The sequence below is a fragment of the Haliotis rubra genome, unplaced genomic scaffold (assembly GCF_003918875.1).
Source record: "Haliotis rubra isolate DU_JTF1 unplaced genomic scaffold, ASM391887v1 Scf84, whole genome shotgun sequence".
In the NCBI taxonomy this organism is placed as follows: Eukaryota; Metazoa; Mollusca; class Gastropoda; order Lepetellida; family Haliotidae; genus Haliotis; species Haliotis rubra.
This window is the reverse complement of record NW_025767568.1, coordinates 801,877-827,890: the sequence shown is the minus strand read 5'-3', so window position 1 is coordinate 827,890 and position 26,014 is coordinate 801,877. Positions and strand designations below refer to the sequence as shown.

Below are 26,014 nucleotides of genomic sequence, written 5' to 3'. Positions count from 1 at the left end.
TACTGATCCTTACAAACACATGTACTTTGGAGAAATAGGTTAGGTTAGGTTAGGTTGACCTAGACTGTCTGACAGTCTCGCTGCAGGTGTTGATCCTTCCCCAATACCCGATGACAACTCTTGTCCGTCAGGCCATATCCTACTGTCTCCTCGTGGACCTGATTTAAAGAGAGTCATGTTATTGCTGCCGTCTGTTACAAGAATGGAGTCTTGTGTTATGTTTTTATTGGCTGGAAAAAGGACGTTTTTGAACCTCTTGATGAGGAGGAAAGAGTGAGATTTTTTCCCATTTGCTATATATTCAAAAGGTAGAAACACCAAAGACATTCCATGAGGTGTTAAATGCTAAATAGTGATAAAAGTAGAAAATCATTAATGTTGACAAGCAAATAAAATTTACAGAAGTTATAAGGGGCAAGTCATTGATATTATTCTGAAGACAGTGTAAGACGTTCACAGAATATATCATGTATCAATAGATAACGAAGATTATGATAAACAGTGAATCCCCGTCAACCTTGTTAATCTAATCCAAACCCTTTACTGATCCTTACAAACACATGTACTTTAGAGAAATAAGGTAATATTGAACGGTTAGGTTGACCTAGACTGTCTGACAGTCTCGCTGCAGGTGTTGATCCTTCCCCAATACCCGATGACAACTCTTGTCCGTCAGGCCATATCCTACTGTCCCCTCGTGGACCTTATTTAAAGAGAGTCATGTTATTGCTGCCGTCTGCTACAAGAATGGAGTCTTGTATTATGTTTTTATTGGCTGGAAAAAGGACGTGTTTGAACCTCTTGATGAGGAGGAAAGAGTGAGATTTTTTCCCACTTGCTATATATTCAGAAGTTAGACCCGCCAAAGACATTCCATGAGGTGTTAAAGGCTAAATAGTGATAAAAGTAGAAAATCATTAATGTTGACAAGCAAATAAAATTTACAGAAGTTATAAGGGGCAAGTCATTGATATTATTCTGAAGACAGTGTAAGACGTTCACAGAATAAATAATGTATCAATAAATAACGAAGATTATGATAAACAGTGAATCCCCGTCAACCTTGTTAGTACCGGTTCCACTTATATTGCCGGCTGTACAACTGTCCTGATGACAGGGTTAACCAAATAATGTCCAGACGCAGTTGTCATTATTAATCTCACACGTGGATCGTTGCATGGAAGTTGACAGTCACACTCCGATTATTTCCGCTGAAAATGCGAAATTGCAAGTCACATCCCGATTGTTGCAACTGTTGTTTGAAACGTGGTAGTCATTTCCTCATTGCTGAAACTGTTGTTTAGAATTGGGGAGTCATTCTCGATCCACTGTGTTTCTTCCATTTACAGAATCTGAAAGATGTTAACAGAAATATACATGCCTCATCGTGGCCATTTGTAGGGTGGGTTGGTATCTCTTCCATGGCCCAGCGGATAGAGCGTCTACAAGGCAGGTCTGGGTTCGAACCCCAACCGTGTCATACTGACAGATTTCGAAAGATGGCGCTGAATTTGAATTAAAAAATAAATCGGTGGCTCCCCTTTTTCACCCCGACTCTCCAAAATCAAACACTCATGCACACACACAAACACACACTGTCTATTTCACCTGAGCCGTCAGTATGGGATGACATGCAGTATAAAATGGAGTATCATTTCTCCTAGGGTGATGTGCCACGTTGTCATTTCTTATGTTATAATAATAGCATTACTCATAATCAGTTACAGTAAATGACAAGTCACTTTTGAAATGAGCAAAACGAAAGAAATCTTTAATGCATAATGTACGTGCATAATAAACATTACCTAGGGTATCTCTACCAGCCCCTTGGTTTTCGTACACAGATTCCTTTTCAACCGTGCCAACCGTCTCTTCTGATTCTAATACAAAAATAGTCAATAACAAAATGGTTAACATTCGAAACTTTGCTAATCATTTTGATTATGAGATGCAAGCATTGGCTTGGCGATATTTAACTTCAGTTCAATTCCACCACAAAATGTGTATAAAATATTCGCTCTGTGTATGGACAAAACAACACAGAGTCTCCAGTGAAGACAATACAACCTTTAAGACGGCTTGAATTGTTAGATTGTATGGTCCTGGTTCTATATTGTCTGTGTTTTTACTATGCTTTCCCTTTCCGCTACTAATGGATATCTGAATCAAGCCTAAAGCACTACCTTGATTAAACAAAAGACAGTAACAACCTTTGTCGGTGTTTCCCATGTCGAGTTTCTCATATTCGTTTATATTCTGAGGGGTATGCTCATCAAGGCTTGCGTAGGCTCCGTCTTGAAACAGTAATGGAATTGCATCATGACATGATACTTATATTTATTATGTATGTTATAAATACAAAATAATACCATTCAGAGTAACATTAAATAATAAACTACTGTTCACTAAGGCTGTAGTTTATGTGGGTGTCTAATGAAGACAAACAGGATGTGTTACCAATTTAAGGCCTGAAATAGTAGTTGAAATAATGAGTACAATATTACTTTACCGTAACGTGGTATGTCATCTGTATATATTGGTGTAACGAGGGACTCCCTAACATAACGTGTTTAATGTTATATACAGGACAATGATATAGCTACCTGGGTTTGGTGGTGTGGTGTTTCTGGAAGAAACCAATAAATACAACGGTACAAGACAGCATTGGTTCAATACACTTCACGCAGACAACATGTTACCAAAATATCAATATCAAATATATAAATTTGATTCATTTACTGAAACATGTACTCATTGAGACATATGGGTGTTGGCGTTTTATAAAAAGTGAACATGTATTGTATCTTACCCGTGTGATTGGAGTTCGATTGCTTCTGTTTGATCTGCAAGTGGAGCATGAAGTTCAGACATTAATCCATATTCCTGAATGTTTATATGTACCATTACATGGAACGGTCTGTTTTTCGAAACCGTAGTGTATTCAATAGCCGCTTAGTACTCAGGGATGTGGTAAAAAGTTCAAAACTTACAAAACATGCCAATATCTAAGTCAGGTAGTATAAGTATAAAGCTGGAAGATCTGATAAAACACCTGTCTAAATACATCACAATGGATTATATTTTCTGCACATGCGCATCTGTGGAACATGTCTCCCTTTGCTCAATACAAACCTGGCTATACAATGATTACCTTTGTTAACTTTGTCAATGTTTCCACGGCTTCGTCGCCACATGATTACAATGATGACAGTTAACACAAGTATCACTGGCAGGGATACTCCGATTCCAATACCAATTCCTTGACCGAGTCCATCTGGTTGTGACTGACCAGTAGCACTGCCTGGAACAATACGGTCACATGGACACACAGAGTTAAAAAACAAATACAGTATGATTAAAACGGTAGCCGAGAAATGATACGCTGTGCAACACGCTTTCGTTGTTGTGTTCGTATGTTAATTCTTACACGGAACCGTAAGGTAGTCTAGTGGCTAAAGCATTCGCTTACCCTGCTGAAGATCCGGCGTCGATTCCCGTATGTGAACATGAGTGAACCACATTTCGTTCCTATGTCGTTATACAGTTAGTACTTTGTTTCAAGTGGCGTAAACTGACTCACTTACTCACTCACTCCAACCACGCAGTGTGCATACCAATGTATTAATTTTCCTGCTAATGAAAGAGGAATAAAAGGAAGTAGTGCTTCATGAAACTCACTTGCTGGTGATACTGTATAGCTGAGTATGCTTTCTCCAAAGGAGTTGTTCATCTTCAATGCGTATTCCCCGTAGTCTCTGGAGTGTTTGATCCTGACAATGAGGACTGTCTGTAAGTCGGAGCTGAATACAGTGTAGTCAGTAGTGTCTGCTATATCCTGCAGGTGCCCGCTGTCATATCGCCACCAGGTGAACTGTGGCAGCGGGTCAGAAACAGCAGTGGCCACCATGGCGGCCGTGTCGTTCATTTGTCGAATGATCGTTGGACTAAATTGTTTTTGCATATCTCGTTGTGGACGATCTGTAAAATATAAAACAAAATTTAAGTGTACAATATCAGCAAAATGCAACAATGTTTTAAGAGTGAATGTCTCATCTGAAATAATTTCACAGATGAATAATTCCTTGTTTCAGCATCAATTTGTGAAGATGTCAACGCTAGGGCAGAACACACACACACCAGTTGGTGAACACCTGGTGTTATCAGTATTTGATAGTGATTCATACATACCTGCTCATGATACAGCAGGAAGAAGAATTGTATCGAGAAGAATTATTGTTTGTACAGAAAGGGTTTTGTGCCGTTTGCTTCATGATCTCATACTCGTCTATACATTTACATTTATATAGCTCATATATCCAATTTTAAGAAGACTGCTCAAGAGCGCCATTTGCCGAATGATCGTTGGAATAAATTGTTTTTGCATATCTCGTTGTGGACGATCTGTAAAATATATTTTAAAAGTCTACAATATCAGCAAAATGCAGGAATGTTTTTGAACGTGAATATATTATCTGAAATAATTTCCCAGATAAATAATAATTTGTGCCAGCATCAATTTGTGAAGGTGCCATCGGTGGGGCAGCATACACACACCATTTCGCGAACACCTGGTATCATCACTATTTGATATTTATTCATGCAAACATGTTCGTTATTTAGCCAAAATTATCTCAAGCATAATGTATTTTGGAGAAATTTCTTCGGGGTACAGAAAAGGTATTGTCCGGTTTATTTCATGATCTCATACTCGTCTATACATTTACATTTATATACATTTATATAGCGCTAATATCCAATCTCAAGAAGACTGCTTAAGACCGCTTCTGAACTCTGTATGCAATGCTGAACAAATGAGTTTTTAATCTGGATTTGAAAGTACTGAATGTCTCTACTGATCGAAGAGAGAGACTATACAGAAGGTGTTCAGTGATATTATGCTGGCGATAACTGACGTGAATGTGCTAGTGCCGTCTATTTACAACTGTTAGTTAATAGCTGCATGGAAATATAAATATACACAAATATAACTATCCTCAAACGTGTGTAGAACGTTTATAGGTAAATATTGTTCATTTTTCTTTTTGACTGTGAACCGCATGCTGATGATATGGTCGGAATCGATAGCTTTGTCGCTGTATTTTACGTATTGTTACACTGATAAAAAAGCGTTTTGCCGCTTCAGAGGGTTACACTGTACATTTGAATATAGATATCTTGAATTGAAACGTTTACATTGTCGTCCGGGTCAATAACTGGTGACAGCAGACGCTGCAACGTAGTTTTTACTCACAATGTACATTGACGTTGACCTGGGCTGTGTCCGACAGTCCTGCAGTGTTGGTGGCTGAACAGGTGTACACTCCTCCCTGGTTCCTGGTGACGAGTCTATCTAGTACAGCTCCGTCCTTGCTGTACCCTCCCGGACCTGTCCACCTGTAGCGTGTTGTGGAGGGGTTGCCAGGTGTGATGTTACTGCTGCAGTCTATACCAGAACTGGCATTCTCCGTCACGTTCATGTTGGTAGGGACGGATGTTATTTCTGGGGCATCTGTGTCGCAATGTCGCAATAACACCAAAGAATATCAACTAAGCCTTGCACTGATTAGCAGACGAAGTCCAAATTATGTGCTTAAAACACTTCTCTGTTGCTCTCCCCAGACTTTAACCATTGTCCAATGTCAGTGAAGACGGTACTCAACATATGTTGAAGATGGCATTATAATTAATTTAGATAATGAAGAGCAGATGCAACACTTACACTGTACATTGATGTTGACCTGAGCTGTGTCTGACAGTCCTGCAGTGTTGGTGGCAGTACAGGTGTACACTCCTCCCTGGTTCCTGTTGATAAGTCTGTCTAGTACAGCTCCGTTCTTGCTGTACCCTCCCGGACCTGTCCAGCTGTAGCGTGTTGTGGAGGGGTTGCCAGGTGTGATGTTACTGCTGCAGTCGATACCAGGACTGGCTTTCTCTGTCACGTTCATGTTGGTAGGGACGGAGGTTATTGTTGAAGCATCTGGTGGTAACATATTTCGCACGGTTAAGATATAAACGACAACGGCAGTAGGAACCACCTCAGTAGGACACAAAGGCAGTAATGCACAAAACGCAAACAGAGAATGGAATAGTGATAAACAGTGACAACACCGGGTGTTCACTAAAGGGCAAGCATGTCTCATACCACCGGCCATAGCCCATTTCGAATACACGGTAGGAATTCACTGGTAGGAATTCTAATAATTATATATAGTAAATATCGATAAAACGTTCAGCTATATATTGAATTGAATTGAGGATGTAATATGATTCTATGTAGCAGATGGATATAGTTGAATCATACATATATGATAACATCGAACACTACTTGTTATCAGATGAATACAAGGGATTTTGAATAACCAAAATCTGATAAAGCTGTGGTTGAATAAAACACCAGAATTATGGAGGTTAGTGGGAGAGTTGTTATTTTTCCTGCTTTTTGCAGTATTTCAGTTTGTTTGTTTGTTTGTTTTTCAACGCCACACTCAACGTTATTCCAGCTATAACGGTGGTTGGTAAATAAGCAGACCAGACAATCCAGTGATGAACAGCATGAGCATCGATGTACGCAATTGGGATGCGGTGACATGTGTCAAGCACGTCAGCGAGCCTGACCACCCGATCCTGTTTCACGGGTGCAGTATTTCAGAATGATACAAGGTGTGACGGTAGGGGTGGGGTGTCGTGTAACAATATCTCAGCCTCAGGAGCTATGCCGCATGTACCAGATGAAACTGAACACAGATATGCCCAATACATATTTACCTGATGAAGAAGAGATATTTACCTATAGATAATTAGATAGATACAAAAAAGGCCGCCCACACGATCTGTTATGAGGACAAAGTATGATGTCGTTTTCCTAATGCATATTCGTTAGGTTAAGTTCGCGAGTTAGGTTTAAGTTTGGAATATTTTCAGTTCCATCACAACATTTGATCTGGGAGGAACGACAGAGGTACGTGGAGGCCACAAGCACAAGTAAAGTGGCGACAACGATAAGCAAACAGTACCTGATTGTCTGGGATCTGAACACGCGATCAGCGCATCATCTCACAACTAAGGGACACACCTCTGCTTAGTAAAATCCGGCTCTTTGGACCACAATGCATCTCGTGCGGCCAGGTCGTGTCAGTGAGACTGTAGAATACTTACACTGAACAGTGACGTTGACCTGAGCCGTGTCCGACAGTCCTGCAGTACTGGTGGCCGTACAGGTGTACAGCCCTCCCTGGTTCCTGTTGATAAGTCTGTCTAGTACAGCTCCGTCCTTGCTGTACCCTCCCGGACCTGTCCATGTGTAACTAGTCGTCGTTGAGGGGTTGCCGGCTGTGATGTTACTGCTGCAGTCTATGTCAGGACTGGCGTTCTCTATTATTTGTCTGTTTGTCGGAACAGATGTAATGCCTGGGCCGTCTAGTTGGTTTATAAACAGAAACATATGGGGCATTGGGATTAAATGTTGGTATTATGCAGTAGTAGGTAACATGTGTACAAAGGTACACTGGTCTTCTGAGGAGCAACTGCGTGTTCAGTACTTCCGTAATGCAATGACAGTTTTTTTCTGCCGAAATGTGTCTGTTAAACATATTTCGTTATGATTATTTTATACGAGATATACAACGTCCATCATAAGTTAACTATTAATTACACAAATCTTGCTTTGTAAACATTCTTGTGGTTACTACAGACACCTGTGTTTTGTTCCAACTCTGAAATACCTACACAGTACATCCAGGCTGATGGAGTTGCTGATAGAGTTGCTGTACTGACACCTCCAGGTACCACCATCACCCGTGCTGACTGATGTGATATTCATGTAGAATACCCGCGTCTGTCCACCCACACACTCACAGGTGTACCCAGCTAGATTGGTGAACTGGATGCAGGTACCAGCATTGACAGTACACGGAGCGAATAACCGCTCTCTTTGGAAGTTCAAACCTCCTTGTAAGGAGCCACCACCACCGGCAACAGTACAGGTAAACTGAAACGTATCACCCCTTACAACAGTGGACGACGAACCTTGTAGACTTGGTGTCTGACCTGAAATGACATAGAGGATAGTATATGAGTGCCCATGCCATACTATGTTAACGAGACGAGTGTCTAAATGTTGGTATTTCCCGAGTCAGAGGAGGAGATATACCGATATTTAAGCACCAGTGTCGTAAACATAGTATGACATGGGCACGAATATAATATTCTATTTATTACCGAAGTCGTCATATTGAGGAAAATCAACCCAAATTTACTTTCAAACATAGGCTGGCTACCCGCCGTCGCCGCATGTAGAACGTAACGTCACAGAAGAAACGTGACGTCATAGCAATGTTCTTGAACTCACGTCACCATGGCAAAGTGATATTTTGCCCAAGGGATCGTATGAAAAATATGACCCCAATATGTTCGCCCTCGTAGGTGATAAACACAGATATAAACTGTTCAGGTCATGCCTCATGATCATTCCCGACAGTATGCACGGTAGCTGGAACAGGAACTGAAAGACATACCTTTCACGTGAGTTATCCTTAATGTAGAATAAATCTCCATGACCAGTAGGAGTGAAGTCACATATGGTCTCATGTTAACAGCAAACCTTAGCAGCTATGTATATGTGACATATATAACGTGTTAGAAATGGTGTTCGCAACGCTGCAGTTGACTGAGACAGCTATTTACTTCCCTCTTGCAAGGACAAGGAAGTAGTTGTGTTATCTAGGTCAGATATACCCGGTTCAGGGGGTCGGGTGTGTACAGTGTATTCACACAGTTGTGTAGATGGCATTCGATATGACCAGTTGAACACGATATGCGGTAAACGTTGTCCCTCAAGCGCTCTAACGCATTTAGTGTAATATAGATATACATTGATATACCATGCATGTAGACTATATAGACACACGTGATGGGAGTTTTATATGTAGCGCCATCTGAAATGTTAGTAAAATTAATGGGGTTTAGATGTGGGTCTACACTTGGTGGTCCTGTGTAAAGAGCACAGTGAAGCGCATGTCATGTCTCTTTACGTAAGTGACTTGAGCGATTCACCAAGCAGGGTACCCGGTAGTATGAGATGATGGTCCTCCAGCGCCTCACTTTGGGTTTGGGTTCTAACTATCGAGGGAGTTTAAGGCAGGGTGTGGATTTAGTGCATGTAACTTATTATCATTATGTATTTATGTGTATTTATTCATGGACCTATAGCGAGAAAGTTGCACATTGAAAACCTTAACGTGGTGTCCTGGCACACGATGGATTTTTCAGTATTATGTTTGTTGATACAGCTGTAGAATATAAACTGGTATACAACACAAATTCACGCACGCACGCTCACACACATACACATTCGATAAGTAAAATTATAGCAGGCAATGCATATTAGATACAGAATGTAGCCTGACCTCAGTGACGTCAAAAGACACCCATAAAGACAGTGGACATACGTCTAATATGCTGGGAAACGCTATGGTTTGAGTAACTCAGCTTGCCTCGCGGGAATTTGACGTGAGGAACGACACATAATTTGGTGGTGCTTTTTAACTAGAAGGAACCAAACTTTCCCAATAGGAATATTGAAATATTGAATACTAAATGAACTTGTGTTTTGATATTGTCACAAATCAAAATTAAATGAATGGTGAAAACGTACTACATGAAAATGGAAGAAATAGCACAATGGGAGTCTATCTAAAGTTTCAATTAAATCTTCGATTCTCGCATTCATCTGATTGTGTAAGTGCAATTTGACTAATGTTGGTATGGAGTATGGGGAACTAGCCTGTGAACAATTGTGATTTATACAAACATGTGAAACCAGTTTATTTGACGTCATAACATAATTTGATGTTTTTTTTCCCGCCAAATAATTTTTTTTAAATGAGTCCAAATGATCAAAAGGAGACGGTTTGTGTGTATATCGTAATTTGATAACATGCCCGTATTTCAGGCATCAATTTAACATAAATCACAGACCAGAATATTTCAAAAGAAAGAAACAAAACATGACACTGGACACTTGCCGTTCCATCGTTTTTTGTCTCCATCTCGTCTCGGAATATTCAGTCAATGAAATGTGCAAGAAATATTTTATATTGAATCAGGATAATCGTATAAAGTTTGGCTGAGATACACGTCATGTCAGAATTTTGTATACAATTCTTATGTAAAAGTAGGCAGTTTAATATTCAGTTATCACAAAACTGAAATAGGATGAAGTTAAACAAAACCAGGGGAGTAGGAGTAATGTGTAAATCAGTTATTTACGCATGACAAACACGCATCTAGTGAATCGGTAGACATTCAATGCTCTCTCGCCCTCCTTATTGATCTGTTCACACATAAAGTAACGAGCAGAAACAATGCGACAAAAAACTTTATTCTGTAGACTCGATCCTACTATCTAAAAAGCCGAAATACAAAGTTTCAGCCGCCAGTAGCTTGCCTCGTTGGTCTGGAATTATCTCCTTTGGGTTCAGGGATGGCTTGATCACGTGACCTCGTTGCTAGCAGACGATACCGAAGCTTTGCCATGACGTTTCAAAACAACAGAAATCGACTCTTGGCATATTATGAAGCAGGTATTACATCCGTAACCAGACTTGTGAAACTGACGGGACTGCATCGGGCCTCTGTTTACCGAAATTTGACGAAGGGTTAGGGACAGAGCGACAGGCTGGATCGGGACGTCGTGCTACTCTTGGGGCAAATGACAGACGACGTATCGCGCGTCTCGCGGCGGCGTACCCAAACTGGTCTGCAAAACAGCTTGCTGTGAAGGAGTCAAGTCAAGGAACCCCTAAGGTATCGGAATGGACAATCAGAAGATCTTTAAAGCAATCTGGATATGTCAAGCGTGTGCCGAAGAAAGTTCCATTGAAGGCAAGAGCACATATGGAGAAGAAGCTCGAGTGGTGCAGGGAAATGCAGGGTACAGACTTTTCAAATGTGATTTTTACGGACGAATCAAATTTTCAGTTTTATAGGATCACAAGAAAGAGGTGGTCAAGAGGTGGACGTAGCTGCAAAATGGTTCCCGAAGTTCTCACCCAGTGTCATGGTTTGGGGTGGTATAGGCAAACTCGGGGTGACGCCGCTGCTAACTCATACAGGAAGGACGGATTCACGCAAGTACTGTCAACTTATACAAGAAGGCATAATGGAATCCCATATAGGACAGAGTGGAATACCTTTCAAACTTTTACAGGACAATGCACCTGTACGCAAGTCCAGACACACCTGTAACTGGTTTGAAACGAGTCACGTGACCTTACAGAAATTTCCAGCCGCATCACCAGACCTGAACCCAATTGAAAATGTGTGGCAGATTATGAAGGACAAATTAGAAAAGTTGGAACCGAAGAGTGTCGTTGAGTGGTCTAATCTCATCAGTCAAATATGGGTGGACCTACCCCAGGACTACATAGACAGCATGGGACGCCGTATTCAGCAGTGCATCGAGAGAAACGGTGGACTAACAGACTATTGACTTGCATAAATGTAAACTTCAGTATCCAGAGTGGATGTATGAAAAATATAACTGAATTTATCAGTAAATACATTTTGAAACTACGTCTGTGAAAAGTCGCATTTTTTTTGCTCGTTGTATATCTATTCAGCATTAGTTAAGATAAAAATGTACCGGAAATATATTGATACGCTTTGGTGATATTACAATATTTGAATACTGCACTCCAAAGAAAATACGGATATATTGCAGTTACATTTTCATTTCATCTTGTAAAGTTGTCTAAAGGAATACACCTTTGCTATGTTATTGAACACTGATTAAAAAATACAAAATAAAATTACTCACGTCACAAAAGAGCGATTGATGATTGAACTGTATCTGATAGTACACAAACATATGACGTATGATGTCATTACCGGTGATCGACTTTCCGAAATGGCGTGACAACGTTTGCTGATTCAGGGATCGAATATAAAGGCATTTGTCATGTGATTGATGCAAAACAATGTGAGAACTTGTGTATTGCTGCATATTTTCCATTGCAACGAAGAAAGTAATTACATCAGTCGTGCAGAACGGATACTCTAAATACATTCAAAAATCCTTCAGTGTGTCTATTTGAATTTCCCTCATTGTTATTTCGATTCCCTTCCTATGATTATTGTCAGTGAGCCAGTGTCGACAAGGAATAGAAGAATGGATCTCTGAAAATAGGAGAAGATGCTGCAAGGTAAAATCTATGGTTTTCCGAATAAAACGTTTGTTTCACACCCGAGGTTATTTGCTTGGTTTCGTTTGGACAATTTGTAATTGTGACATGACAGTTTATCATTTCATTAAAAACTGTATGTGTAATTCCTGGATGTATGAGTGGCCGCGGAGTGCGACATGTTTGCCATGTAACAGGCAAGGCGTCTCTATTATCTATATTGAGTAAGGTTCACATCGACGTTACTTATTGCAAAACGTTTCTGGGGTGGCGATGTTTCAGGATAATCATGAATAATTTTATAAACCACAAGAATATCTATTCCATTTTCTGTCCATGGGTTTATTATTGGAATCTGTTTTTGACTTCTTGTTTTTAATTATGTTTTACAGATTTAGATGAAAAATGCAGCAGAGAGGGTTCGGGTGATCCTGGCACTGTGAGGCTGGTAAGGCTCATCATCAGCTCAGAGCCCTTGCCCCCTCTACACGCAGCCCAGACAGCGAATGGGACTTCTCCCAGGAAACGCTGCCTAGTCGAACCCACCAAGACCTTTCCGGAGAATATGTAGACTCCCCAACACTGCAACCTTCTGCATTACGCAGAGTGTCAGAAGGGCTGTGCTCCCGGTGGAGAACCCGGGCACTCACCTGATCTGCGCCAAGAGATCATATAGGAAGGAAATATCAATGCAAATACATTGATATTCCTGAGTTATTTTCATCATAACATCAACCTGGGTATGTAATGCCATTCTGCCCCTATCTCTTTTTACGTTAACAGATTCAGACTTTAGAGATGAGACCAGTGAGGCATTCCAGGGTGAATATAGATTCCAGGAACCAATATATTTTCTTAATGGCATCAAACCTCGACACATTAACTTCTACGTAGGAATACTGCACGTAACTTAGCGCGTAGTGTTAAAGTAAACTGTCTGGGACAGATACTGAAAGCAATAAATATATATGAAAGAAAAACCGTTTCAGAAGTCAGTTATAAGAAATCTCTGCCAGTGTACGATTCTGGCTGTATCAGAATTATGTGTTCATGAAACAATATCAGTAGCGATGATACCAGATGTTCGCCAAAAGGTGAACGCATCCTCTCTGTGGAACCCATCAACAACACACTCAATGCCGACCCATCTGTTTTATGAAAACAAATATGTGAACCGATCGCACAAGTCTAAATATTGAGTCGGACATGAATTTTGTCATTGATCGGTCTGAACACTTTTTCTGAACACTTTTCTGAAAACATGATCGATTTTGTATATGTCGTTGCTATATTTAAATTTTATATGCGCATTAGTGCATGAGAGGCCATATGGACACACCATGCTTTTCCATGACACATTAAACAGATTTTATAGAAAGTATCATATCCTGTTCATGTTGAGTGAGTTAACATTTATAGTCACATCGGCAGTATTCCATCCATATCGTGACAACTTGTTCATGTTGTGTGAGTTAACATTTATAGTCACATCGGCAGTATTCTATCCATATCGTGACAACCTGTTCATGTTGAGTGAGTTAACATTTATAGTCACATCGGCAGTATTCTATCCATACCGTGACAACCTGTTCATGTTGAGTGAGTTAACATTTATAGTCACATCGGCAGTATTTTATCCATATCCTGACAACCTGTTCATGTTGACATGAACATAAACTCGTATTTAAAAGGGAAGCGACAAAACCCTTTCCACTCTTATAAGAAATCTCTGCTAAAAGCAAAGTTAACGAAACTGTACTCGTAAACGTTTTTGCAATACAAACTGCCTTGCCTTTGCGTGTGTTTGTGACCTTATCACCTCTAGCACCCTTTCGCGTATTTAGCGCTGCATTGTCACAAAGTGATACTTTACTCAGAGTCATACAAACACTGCTTTTGTATAAATTTCTAAAGTTTCTGGAGCTGAGATTTCAATTGAGTCTCGATCATATCAACGCAATGTAAATGTCATTTCACGTTACTTTCGCATTATAACTTTAAGCGTTATTCATCCTTATGAGCTTCAAGTACAAACAAGGATCATGTTTAACTCATGGCACCAGAAGCTAATCAACAAATGTTTTTAAAAGTTTTAAAAGGAAATACACGGTTTTAAACGGCAGTAGCTGCACGTTACCTCCAGGGCTTGTTTGTCAGACAAAATATCGTGCTCTTATCCGAAACTTAATAGAGCCACATCTGTTTACTAAGAAAAAACACGTCTTTATCAAAGTGTCCAGGGATTATTGGAATAAAACAGCTGTAGTTGCTATTCACTCTGATCTATTTGATACGCCATATAGAAGTGAACAAATGCTTTGCAACAACAAAGGTGGAAGAAAGTGGTCGGAAGAAAGTAGCATGTATTGCTTTTGATCCTGCTGTTATTCAAAGGTTATCACCCTTTGCACATTGTATTTTATTTTTATTTTCAGAAACTAGATTTTTATGATTTTTATTTTTTATGAAGGATTAAGTCTGCATTGCATCATTAAGCAGAGTGGCTGTGTATCTCGGATTAGAGTGAATTTTTATCTAAGTCTTGACAATCCCAGGGAGAGACAGCATTTGGTGTGAAACACACCATAACGGTGACAATAATACGACTGGACCACTGACTGCACGGCTTAAATAGTTCACTGGTAATTTGTGTAGTTCTCCAATCCAAAAGGTGAATTCTGAGAGTGTATCACGTCCGTCTTTCATATTTGTTTGATTGGCAGGTAGGTTCATTATCTTGATGAAAGTGTGAATTATATTTCTAAAAAAATGTTTTCGATATTGTGTCCAGTGTCTTGTCTCATTTTTCACAACTGCTCAATTATTTTTAGATACTATTTCCTAATGAGCGTGAGGATGAATTCTGAGCACAACGGTTGAAGGGGATGACATGAACTGGGGTTTTAGAAAATCGTGTTCAAGAATATTCCCCACTGTCTATGTACATCAATGAAGAATGCATGAATGAAGAACCACACACCTTTGTTTGCCAACTGCCTGGAATACAAACAATGTGAATATCAACAATGCTGGAAAGTATATCTCCATGTCGATACCCTCAGACAAGCGGCTTACAACCTCCTTCTGGTGGTTCTGATGTTACCTAATGAAAGTAAGGTAGCTGAAACATGCATTTTACGCCATAGACATTAGGTACACACCATTAAAATCGCACAGTAAAGCGTTACTTTAATAGCGTGTGCGACCATTCATTGCTACAAGAAATGCAAAAACGGTCCAGCACACAGACAAAGTCAGTCGTATGATGATGTTACGTGGGATATATTCTTCTTGGAGGCCTGGATCAGTTCTTGTAGGTGGGGTAGCCTAGTGGTTAAAGCGTTCGCTCGTCAGGCCGAAGACCCGCTTTTGAATCCCCACTTTGGTACAATGTGTGAAGACCATTTTTTGGTGTCCCCCGCCGTGACATTGCTGGAATATTGCTAAAAGGGGTGTAAAACTACACGCACTCACTCTTGCAGGTTGGCGGGATGGATGTGGTCGCTGTCGAACACGACGCTCCATGACATCCCAGAAGCGTTCCTTGGGGGACACGCATGTCTGGACAGTTTGTAGGCCAAGGCAACACGTTGACGTTGTTGGCTGCGAAGACGTTCCGAACAATTCGGGCTGTATTGGGTCTCGCGTTGTTATGCTGATCAAGGACACCATGTCTCAGCTATTGTAGAAACAAACTGGATATATAATGTCATCCAAAACAGAGACGAATCTGTGCCGCTCACGTCGTTGCCAACGGCATGCAGTCCGTGCCAGTGTCGTGGCGCTGGCAATAAGTGTCCAGTCTAAGGTCTGTTAGCCCTAATTCCTTGAACCCTGAGTGGCCCGCCAATCTGTGTCGACTAACCATATTCCCGAAGGAGTTAGTCGCTGGTAATCCATACAGAAACATGTTCATGTATAACTAAAAGCGATCAAAGGAGATGAGGGGAGAGAATGTTTCTATAAATACCCAAACCATCCATTTTGATTATGTAAGAAGTTAAGAAACCTTTGAACGTTTTAGATCAAACCCCAACAATTCAATCAATAACAGAGATATTTTTCTTCAGTCGTTTGTGATCAAGGTTAGATATCCAAGGTATTGCATAACCAGTACATGCCACAGATAGGAGAATTTCCATTGATCTTACTGTCGCAATTGGTAACGTGACAATCTGCTTGTTTTCATGGCTAAAACGAACCTGCAATATTATCCAGGTTTTGCTGATGTTGAGTCACGTATCATTACAGTTTGGTGTAGCCTGGGCAAAAATATCCAAATGTCAAGCATCAGGTATAAGAGGGAATTTTGCAATAAACCCCTTCATGTTTGTGTCTGGCTCTATATTATTTTCTGACATTGTGCAATAAAGTGTCCAATGGGCAACCTGTGGCTTCAAACGGTTGTGCATACAAATCTCACTTGCGATCGCGCGCGCGTGTTTGTGTGACATCCTGGTAAGTGAGACACGTTACCAATGAAATCCCTGTTTTAGCTCACACAAACCCATAGGTTAAAAATGCTCTCCGGTGAAGCAGTGAACACATATGATGTCTCTTTAGATAAGTGACTTGAGAGAAATGTGCCTCGATTCACCAAGCAGGGTACCCGGTAGTATGAAGTGATCCTCCATTGCATCACTTTGGGTGTAGGTTCTATCTTTCACGGAAGTTAAGAGCATGAATTAGGGTGTGGATTTGGTGCATAAATGCTAATTATAATTATGTAGTTATGTGTATTTATGTCTGGAACTATAGCGAGAAAGTTTCACATTGTAAACATTGTCGTGATGTCCTGACACACGTTGTTTTTTTCAGCATTATGTTTTGTTGATACAGCTGTAGAATACAAACTGGTATACAACACGCACTCACTCACGCACGCACACAGACACACACAGACACACACAGACACACACACACATATACACATATACATACACATTCTATAAGTAAAATTTTAGCAGTCACTAAATATAAAATAAAGAACGTAGCATGTCCTCAACGACGTCAAAAGACACCCATAAAGACAAGGGACTATGTTTTGTGTAACTCAGCTTGCCTCGCGGGAATTTGACGCGAAGAACGACACAAAATTTCGTGGTGTTTTTCAACTAGAAGGAACCAACATTTTCCCCATAGGAATATTAAAATATTGAATACTAAATCAACTTGTGTTTTGGTATTATCACAAATCAAAAGTAAAGGAATGGTGAAAGCGTACTACATGAAAATGGAAGTAATAGCACAATGGGAGTCTATATCTAGATTCTTGCATTCATCTGATTGTGTAAGTGCAACTTGACTAATGTTACACCCTTAATATTGAGAAATAGCCTGTAAACAACTTTGAATTAGAACAAAAATGTTAACCAGTAGACATTAGTCTACTGGTTAATATGTACCTCACCTACCTTTTGTTCATAATATAAAACTACTCGCCAAGTAAAAGATAATTTGACGCTTTTTTTTCATGCAATATACAATGATTGTTTATATATGAGCCCAAGTGATAAATCGTATAAAGTTTTGTTGGGATATATGTCATGTCTATATTTCTTTATACAATTCTTATAGAAAAAAGTAGGCAGTTTAATATTCAGTGAACACAAAACTGCAATAAGAATGTCATTTCACGTTACTTTCGCATTATAACTTTTAGCGTTATTTATGGGTACACATCTCAATATTTTAAATCATGATGGAAAACAATCCTTATGAGCTCCAAGTACAAACAAGGATCATATTTAATTCATGGCATCAGAACCTAATCCCCGAATGTTTTTTAATAGTTTTGAAAGGAAATACCGGGATAAACGGCAGTAGCTGCACGTTATCTCCAGGGCGTCTTTGTCAGACAATATATCGTGCTCTTATCTGAAACCAAATAGAGCAACATCTGTTTACTAAGAAAAAACACGTCTTTATCAAAGTGTCCAGGGATTATTGGAATAATCCAGCTGTAGTTGCTATTCACTCTGATCTATTTAATACGCTACATAGAAGTGACAAATGCTTTGCAATAACAAAGGCTTTTCTTAAAAGGTGCAAGAAACTGGTCGGAAGAAAGTAGAATGTGTTGCTTTTGATCCTGCTGTTATTCAAAGGTTAACGCCCTTTGCACATTGTATTTTATTTTTATTTTCAGAAACTAGATTTTTATGAATAAACTATGAAGGATTAAGTCTGCATTGCATCATTAACCAGAGTGGCTGTTTATTTTGGATTAGAGTGGATTTTAATCTAAGTCTGACTACCCCAGGAAGAGACAGCATTTGGTGTGAAAGACACCATAACGGTAACAATAATACGACTGGACCACTGACTGCACTGCTAAAATAGCTAAAATAAACCCAAATGTTTATATGTGTCGATATTGTATTAGCGCGGATTCGTGAGTCCAGTGACTTATTTTTCACAACTGTTCGATTATTTTAGATACTATTTCCTAATAAGCGTGAGGATGAATACTGAGCACAACGGTTGAAGGGGATGACATCAACTGGGCTTTTAGAATATCGTGGTCAAGAATATTCCCCACTGTATATGTGCATTAATGAAGAACCACACACCTTTGTTTGCCAACTGCCAGGAATACAAACAATATGAATATCAACAATGCTGGAAAGTATTCTCCATGTCGATGCGACAATACCCTCAGACCAGCGGCCCACAGCCTCCTTCTGGTGACTCTGATGTTACCTAATTAAAGTAACGTAGCTAAAACAAGCATTTAACCCCATGGACATTAGGTAGGTACACACCTCTAAAATCGCACAGTAAAGCGTCACGTTAATAGCCTGTATGACCATTCATTGCTACAAGACATGCAAAAACACTCCGACACATAGAAGAAGTCAGACGTGTGATGATGTTACGTGGGATATAGCGCGCTTCTTCTTGGAGGGTCTGGATCAGCTTTCTTATGCCAAATCTCCCAGTGGCTGTGGAAATCTAAACTCTGACGTCATAAAGAAAACAGTCAGATGCTTCCATACCAAACAAACTCAAGTCAGCTTCATGTTCTTTAGGGGCAGTGGGGTAGCCTGGTAGTTAAAGCGTTCCCTCGTCACGCCGAAGACCCGGGTTCGATTCTCCACATGGGTACAATGTGTGAAGGCCATTTTTGGTGTCCCCCACCGTGACATTGCTGGAATATTGCTAAAAGGGGCGTAAAACTAAACTCACTCACTCACTCTGTATTTGGTCTCGCGTTGTTATGCTGATCATGGACACAATGTGGCAGCTATTGTAGAAACAAACTGAAAAATAATGTCATCCATGCAGCGCTGACCAGTTGATTTATCTCATGACCTTTGCTCTCTTCCATCAGATCTGAACAAACAGAACACGTCGTTGCCAACGGTATGCAGTCCGTGCCAGTGTCGTGCCGTCTAAGGTCTGTTAGCCCTAATTCCTTGAACCCTGAGTAGCCCGCCAGTCTGTGTCGACTAACCATATGCCCGAAGGAGTTAGTCGCTGGTGACGCCACTGTCTGGAACTGATACAAGGAAGGCAAATACCGATCTTCATCTCGCGTAGTTGGTCTGATGTCTGTAACATTGCATCAGGTTAGGTACAGCAGCCGGGACATCACTTTCTGCACAGAGCCTTGTGTTTGAACTTTTGCATTCATTCAGTTTGAGCTTTTTGCAATGTCTTTGTTTCTCAACCGTTAAAACATTTCATCTTCCCAAAAATTCCTGTGCAAATATCAGGGCAATTACATGGCAAATACACCTTTAGTGAGAATTTCTGTAGAATGACATTTGAATCCATACAGAAACATGTTCATGTATAACTAAAAGCGATCAAAGGAGATGAGGGGTGAGAATGTTTCTATAAATACCCAAACCATCCATTTTGATTATGTAAGAATTTAAGAAACGCTTGAACGTTTCAGATCAAACCCCAACAATTCAATCAATAACAGAGATATTTTTCTTCAGTCGTTTGTGATCAAGGTTAGATATCCAAGGTATTGCATAACCAGTACATGCCACAGATAGGAGAATTCCCATTGATCTTACTGTCGCAATTGGTTACGTGACAATCTGCTTGTTTTCATGGCTAAAACGAACCTGCAATATTATCCAGGTTTTGCAGATGTTGAGTCACGTAACGATTACAGTTTGTTGTAGCCTCTGAGGAAATACCCAAATGTCAAGCATCAGGTATAAGAGGGAATTTTGCAATAAACTCCTTCATGTTTGTGTCTGGCTCTATATTATTTTCTGACATTGTGCAATAAAGTGTCCAATGGGCAATCTGTAGAACATGACAAAAAATGTGGCTTCAAACGGTTGTGCATACAAATCTCACTTGCGATGGCGCGAGCGTGTGTGTGTGACATCCTGGTAAGTGAGACACGTTACCAATGAAATACTTTTTTTAGCTCACACAAACAATAGGTTAAAAAATGCTGTCCGGTCCTTTGTCCGTCCATTGACGTTTGGGTGTGTGCGTCTGTTTCTGTGTGAACGAGTTCTCGTGTGTCCGACTTTGTTAGTGTGCATATTTGTTTATTTCAGTGTGCTTGCATAGCTGTGCGTGTTGTCAGTATCTTTGAGTTTTCAGATTGTCTGTGCGTGTGCGTGTGCGTGTGCGTGTGCGTTCGTCTATTAGCACTTATATTCTGGATCATGTGGGATGCGAACTCACCATTAGTTTTTGGAACCCATCTGTACGTGGCACTGCACACTGAACTATGAAGCTGATTATCGATATTACATGGTATTTTCATGGTTTTATAACACAAGGTAAAGCTTTAGAAACCATAAAGCCGAGCCAAACAGTCCTTGTTTATCCTTCTATCGCCACGCGCCGGGCAGGTCAACATCAAGTATTAGCTTCTAGCGTAATTTCTTTAACGGGGCCACAAATCGAAACATGGATCCTCCGTTATGCTAGCAAATGTACTGTCAACCTAACCTTGGGAACTAGGAAGGTATTTACTGTGAATTATTTAAAGGAGGACATGAATCCGTTTACTTAGTGGGACGAGTCAAATGAGACATGCACTGTTTCTTATTTGAACATTCTAACACAATACCAGAACATAATAATTTTCCATGCTGGTACGTGGTCTGATTCATCTCTACTGTCACACACAGATTTACTGACAGCGCCACGTTGACGTTATCCTGTTCATCTGATCTTCAGGATAGATTCGGCAGAGAGAAAAAGGTTACTTTCCATATGCATCATTTACTCCAGCTGTCTTGAGAAATGGCTTTAGGCAAAGTAAACATAATTATAGCCAAATGAAATTGCATTGTGATTTTTTTTTTACACGGGGCCCTGATTATCTTTCGCTCCTGGATGTGTCTTTCAACAACCTGAAACTGGAGGTCCATGGCATTGAATCTCCAATTAGGACAAATTCGGATTTCAATATTGTTTTCGCAGCAAACAGAGACCAGGTTAGGTTCGAGTTAACCTCGTGCGGTGGAGGTCTTGGTACATTGTTGACTGTGACATGTTGAAATTTCATGATAGACGATCCAAGTGACATTGTTCTAAACTGAGGACGTCTTAAGATTAATTAGAATGTCAGTCATACTTGGGAGAGAGCGAGAGAGCGAGAGAGAGAGAGAGAGAGAGAGAGAGAGAGAGAGAGAGAGAGAGAGAGAGAGAGAGAGAGAGAGAGGAGGGAGAGAGGGAGGGAGGGAGGGAGGGAGGAGGAGGGAGGGAGGGAGGAGAGAGAGAGAGGGAGAGAGAGAGAGAGAGAGAGAGAGAGAGAGAGAGAGAGAGAGAGAGAGAGAGAGAGAGAGAGAGAGAGAGAGAGAGAGAGAGAGAGAGAGATGCTCTGAATCCTCGAACACAACAAAACAAAACATTTAAAGCATTATCACTGAATATTTAAAAGATATTTTCAGTAATGTTTTGCAGATGAAGCTAAATAACACACGGTGAACTGGGGTTTACATGTGTTTGAAGTGCTAACGTAATTTTTAGCAGGTCAGCAGGTGTGTGGACAGTAATTGCCAACACATCTGTATTGTGACAGGTTGAACAATCGGTCAATCTCTTGACACTTAGCTTTTACTTTAACGCTTCATTCATGTCTTTTACTCTTAATCCGTGTTGACCGCCTCCGTGGTGTAGTGGTTAAAGCGTCCGCCCGGAGAGCGGAAGGTCGTGGGCTCGATCCCCGACCGCGTCATACCAAAAGACATTGAAAAATGGTATTTGTAGGTCCCTACCTGGCGCTCGGCATTAATGGGTACAACAAGGACTGGTCGGCTCGGAGTCAGTATAATGTGTCTGAGTGGGGTATTCATGCTTCACTGCGGCATGGCATCTAAGTGGGCTAGCACTATAAAACCAGTTTAAGTCTGGGCTAGTACAAGCAGCTGCACATACACATACACACGTATGCACGTCGTCATATGAGCGAAATATTCTCAAGCATGACGTAAAACCCAATTTCACCTCACCTTCATCCGTGTTAGAATTGGTCTTCAGTAATCTTTGCTCGTCGTAAAAGGCGACTAAAAGGATCGCGAGGTCAGGCTCGCTGACTTGGTTGACCCATATATTCGTATCCCAAGTGTGTAGATCGATACTCCTGCTGTTTGATCACTGGTTTATCTGATCCAGATTCAATTATTTACAGACCACTACCATACAGCTATAATATTGCTGAGTGCTGAGTGAAACAACAAACCAACCAATCAATCCTTTACTCTCAATCGGTCTCTGAAACATACTTCCCAGAAAACATTTTGTCGAGACAGAGGCGTGGATCGTAGTTACACCAGGGCAAAAAAAACATGAATCATAAAGAAGACATGAAAAGTAATGTTTATGAAGGCAATAGAAAGCTACGCACTCATCGGATCCTGTAAGTTGCTGCTTACGACAATCATTGACTGTTGAGGATAAATTCTAACCTGGATCTAAATCTATAAATTGATTGAAACTCAAATTAAAATCTTTCTGCATTTAAAATAGTTGGTTTTAATTGTACTTATATGATATTTTACTAACGTATTAATAACCATCGCTGACAGTTTTCTGTAAAACAAATGGATAAGATAATCAAACTTGAACTTAAACGTTTAAATTTAACTCACTCACTCTGGTCTGTTACGTGGTTGGATGATATTAACCCCTTAACCGTTTTAAGGTGGCGAATCTAGTGAATATTAGATCTTAATATAGCAAGTCATTTTTCGTTAACTTTAATTTAATACCCATATGGGAAAGAAAACAGAGGGTAGTATTTTCCTGTAAGTCCCTAGGAAGGTTATACCTTTTGTTGAACGTTGATTGGGTGCTTCAGAAAATACTATTGCATTGGTTAAAAACCAAATGCCGGAACTACTTCTTTCATCTTTTTAATTCATTCATTGTTTTTCACTCAGACTTTCTTGTAGAAGAATATAAGAAAAATAATTACTTAATAGACTCAGTTCTGTTTATTAAGTACATCATTGTAAACTTGTGGAAATAACAGGTGTAAAATAAACAAAAAACACAATGTTGCAAAAGGTAATACAATACGTCTGCTTGAAGCCTAAGCACGTCAACGTTATTGGTGATGTCACACCTTGTGACGTCACGAACCATCCTTCCTCTGTTGTCGATGTAAACAAGCATGTCATCTTCGCTATCTCCAATAAATGTGAAAGACAAAGTGGAAGTTGATATCAGCATATTGGGAAAAGTTCTAGATATTGTTCAGCCACTGAACACGTTGAATATATTTATTGTGAGGACTGAACAAGGTGAGATGCAGGTTCCCAGGTTTCCAAACCAGCTTCTCACACACAAATGTGATAAAATATCAAATACGGTTTTGTTTGCAATTATTAATACACAGTTCAAGCATTCAAATACAGAAAACACATATGTATTTAAGAAAATCTACAGTTAAGGTAGTTGAGAAAAACACGTTTCTAAGGGACTATTTAGTCTCGCGTAATACACCCGTTTAAGATAGCGGTAATGCGATGAAATTCTTGGAATTGAAGCCGCATGACGCGTAAGGATATAGGGATTCCCCACATCGCAGATTTCCTCAGAGAAAGCCTGCTGTTTTCATTTTAGCGTTTTTTCAGATCGAAAACTGATATGGGTAATTAATGCAATACCGTCGCTCGAAAATTACGTAATTGATATAACTTGGGAAGGATAATCTGTCATTTCCCGTCACTCGTTAGTTATTGTCTAAATATCCATAGACACATGCTCATTACATGCTCGGACTGGTACTATTGACGTTTCTTTTGGCAGATAATTCGTATGAATGTGGAATATTTACATAATTGATTTCCGTTTTAGTATGTAAAGGTTGTATGTCAAATACAAAAATGTTTTGTCAGAAAATACTTACACGTTTTGGAAATAGTTATTGTGTATGGAAATGTACAGTTTGGGGATCAATCGTTGATAGTTCAATCAATTTGTCCGCGTGACAGAAAATCGGAAACTTAAAGGTCGGCAAGATACAGTTGCACTCGGACTGTCTGGTGCGAGGAAAACATCACCAGATATAAATATTGGTTGACGGGCCCTTCGGTAATCTGGTCACAGCAGGGATAAAACGAATCAAAACGCCGCAAATCTAGAATCATGTTATGAAACGTGGAGAAAGTAATAGGGCAGAGTAATAGAGTGTGCTGGAAAATGGGTGTTATGAAGGATTTGATTTTTTCGCTTTAGTTATTGCATTCCGCTTACCATTCCAACTTTTCAATTAAAGGTTCCAGTTTTAGTAGTTGTTTTTTTTACAAGATAGCAGCCTCCATGTAACCCACTGCTGCCATGTGCTCTGAAATAAAACACTTGGAATAACGAACTGACACTTCTTTTCAATAGGTCCGAACTAGATGTTTCCAGGGTCCCACATTCTGTTGCCCAAAACGATACATTCTTAATGGAACAAACACCGGAACTGTATTCTAGGAAAATCCAACTTGACTATTATAGAACAACCAACAAGTAATCTAGTATTTATTCTTTCTCTGTCTGTTCTTCTGGGCTGTTCAGTCGCACATCCTGTAACAACATGTCCTATTTTGATAACGGATCCTGAATTCAAATCTGACTTTAAAGCTAAAATATACGACACATAATCATTTGCAGACCTGTCATGTCAAACTAACAAACGTCATGGGTGGCATTGCACGTACCCTTTGTGCATTGATATATGTCGGAGAGACACAAACGAATAGAGCATAGAGTAGGCATCAAGTGAAATGTTTCACCAATATATATATATTCCTGAAATCACTCCTTCCTGTGCATGAAAATAAAGATATCATAAAAATACATTTTTATTAGCCTTAAATAGTGTCGGCCTTATGAAAAGTCAAGCCGTCGACTGTTATCTAAAGCAGAGAAATATGGATGTAATGACAACTGCCAAGGTCAGTGTATTGAGTCTGTTTCCAATGACTCAAAGCCATTGTTGCTTATAGCACCTATTTTGCTCTATAGCGCCGACATTTGGGGATAAACATATAGATCAGATACTGAAAAGCTTCAGGGCTCGTTCTTCAAGAAGTATTTAGGTTTAGGAAAATTTGTGTCTACAAGAACTGTGTAAGGGAGTTGGGCAGATATCAAATGGTTGCTAATTATTTTAGTCGTTGTATCAGGTACTGGTGTAGACTGTAGACTAGTGAGAATGAGTACATATAGGGATCCTTGAGCTTGTTATGAAATGATTAAAGTCCTTGATGAAAATGGAAATGTCAACTGGGTCTCTCATGTTCGTTCACTTTTGTTTACATTTGGATTCTCTTTTGTATGGATTACACAAGACTTTGGCGACGTAGATGTATTCATGGCAACGTTTACGCAACGCTGCAAGGATACCTGTTTCC

The 26,014-nt window shown here is 39.9% G+C and overlaps 2 protein-coding genes across 5 annotated transcripts in view; both read right to left on the bottom strand.

Annotated features, from left to right (window-relative positions):
- LOC124262450 overlaps positions 1-4,339 on the bottom strand; it is a 28,264-nt gene extending 23,925 nt beyond the window's left edge. Inside the window, exons 1-7 of one of the 4 annotated variants that reach the window (XM_046696952.1) lie at positions 3,679-4,339; positions 3,152-3,301; positions 2,810-2,843; positions 2,604-2,626; positions 2,184-2,294; positions 1,806-1,874; positions 1,278-1,352 (exon numbers count right to left, since the gene is read on the bottom strand). In XM_046696952.1, the coding sequence (XP_046552908.1) occupies positions 1,315-1,352; positions 1,806-1,874; positions 2,184-2,294; positions 2,604-2,626; positions 2,810-2,843; positions 3,152-3,301; positions 3,679-3,961 (708 nt within the window). In that variant the 5' untranslated portion in view covers positions 3,962-4,339 and the 3' untranslated portion in view covers positions 1,278-1,314. Of the gene's footprint in view, positions 1-1,277; positions 1,353-1,805; positions 1,881-2,183; positions 2,295-2,603; positions 2,627-2,809; positions 2,844-3,151; positions 3,302-3,678 lie in introns of all 4 variants that reach the window. The other 3 variants (XM_046696955.1, XM_046696956.1, XM_046696954.1) reach the window with 3 other exon arrangements.
- LOC124262448 (B-cell receptor CD22-like) overlaps positions 1-8,670 on the bottom strand; it is a 32,595-nt gene extending 23,925 nt beyond the window's left edge. The window contains exons 1-5 of the mRNA XM_046696950.1: positions 8,514-8,670; positions 7,726-8,046; positions 7,156-7,416; positions 5,720-5,977; positions 5,252-5,509 (exon numbers count right to left, since the gene is read on the bottom strand). Coding sequence (XP_046552906.1) covers positions 5,252-5,509; positions 5,720-5,977; positions 7,156-7,416; positions 7,726-8,046; positions 8,514-8,586 — 1,171 coding nt within the window. The 5' untranslated portion in view covers positions 8,587-8,670. The remainder of the gene's footprint in view (positions 1-5,251; positions 5,510-5,719; positions 5,978-7,155; positions 7,417-7,725; positions 8,047-8,513) is intronic.
- Positions 8,671-26,014: the final 17,344 nt, after the last annotated feature.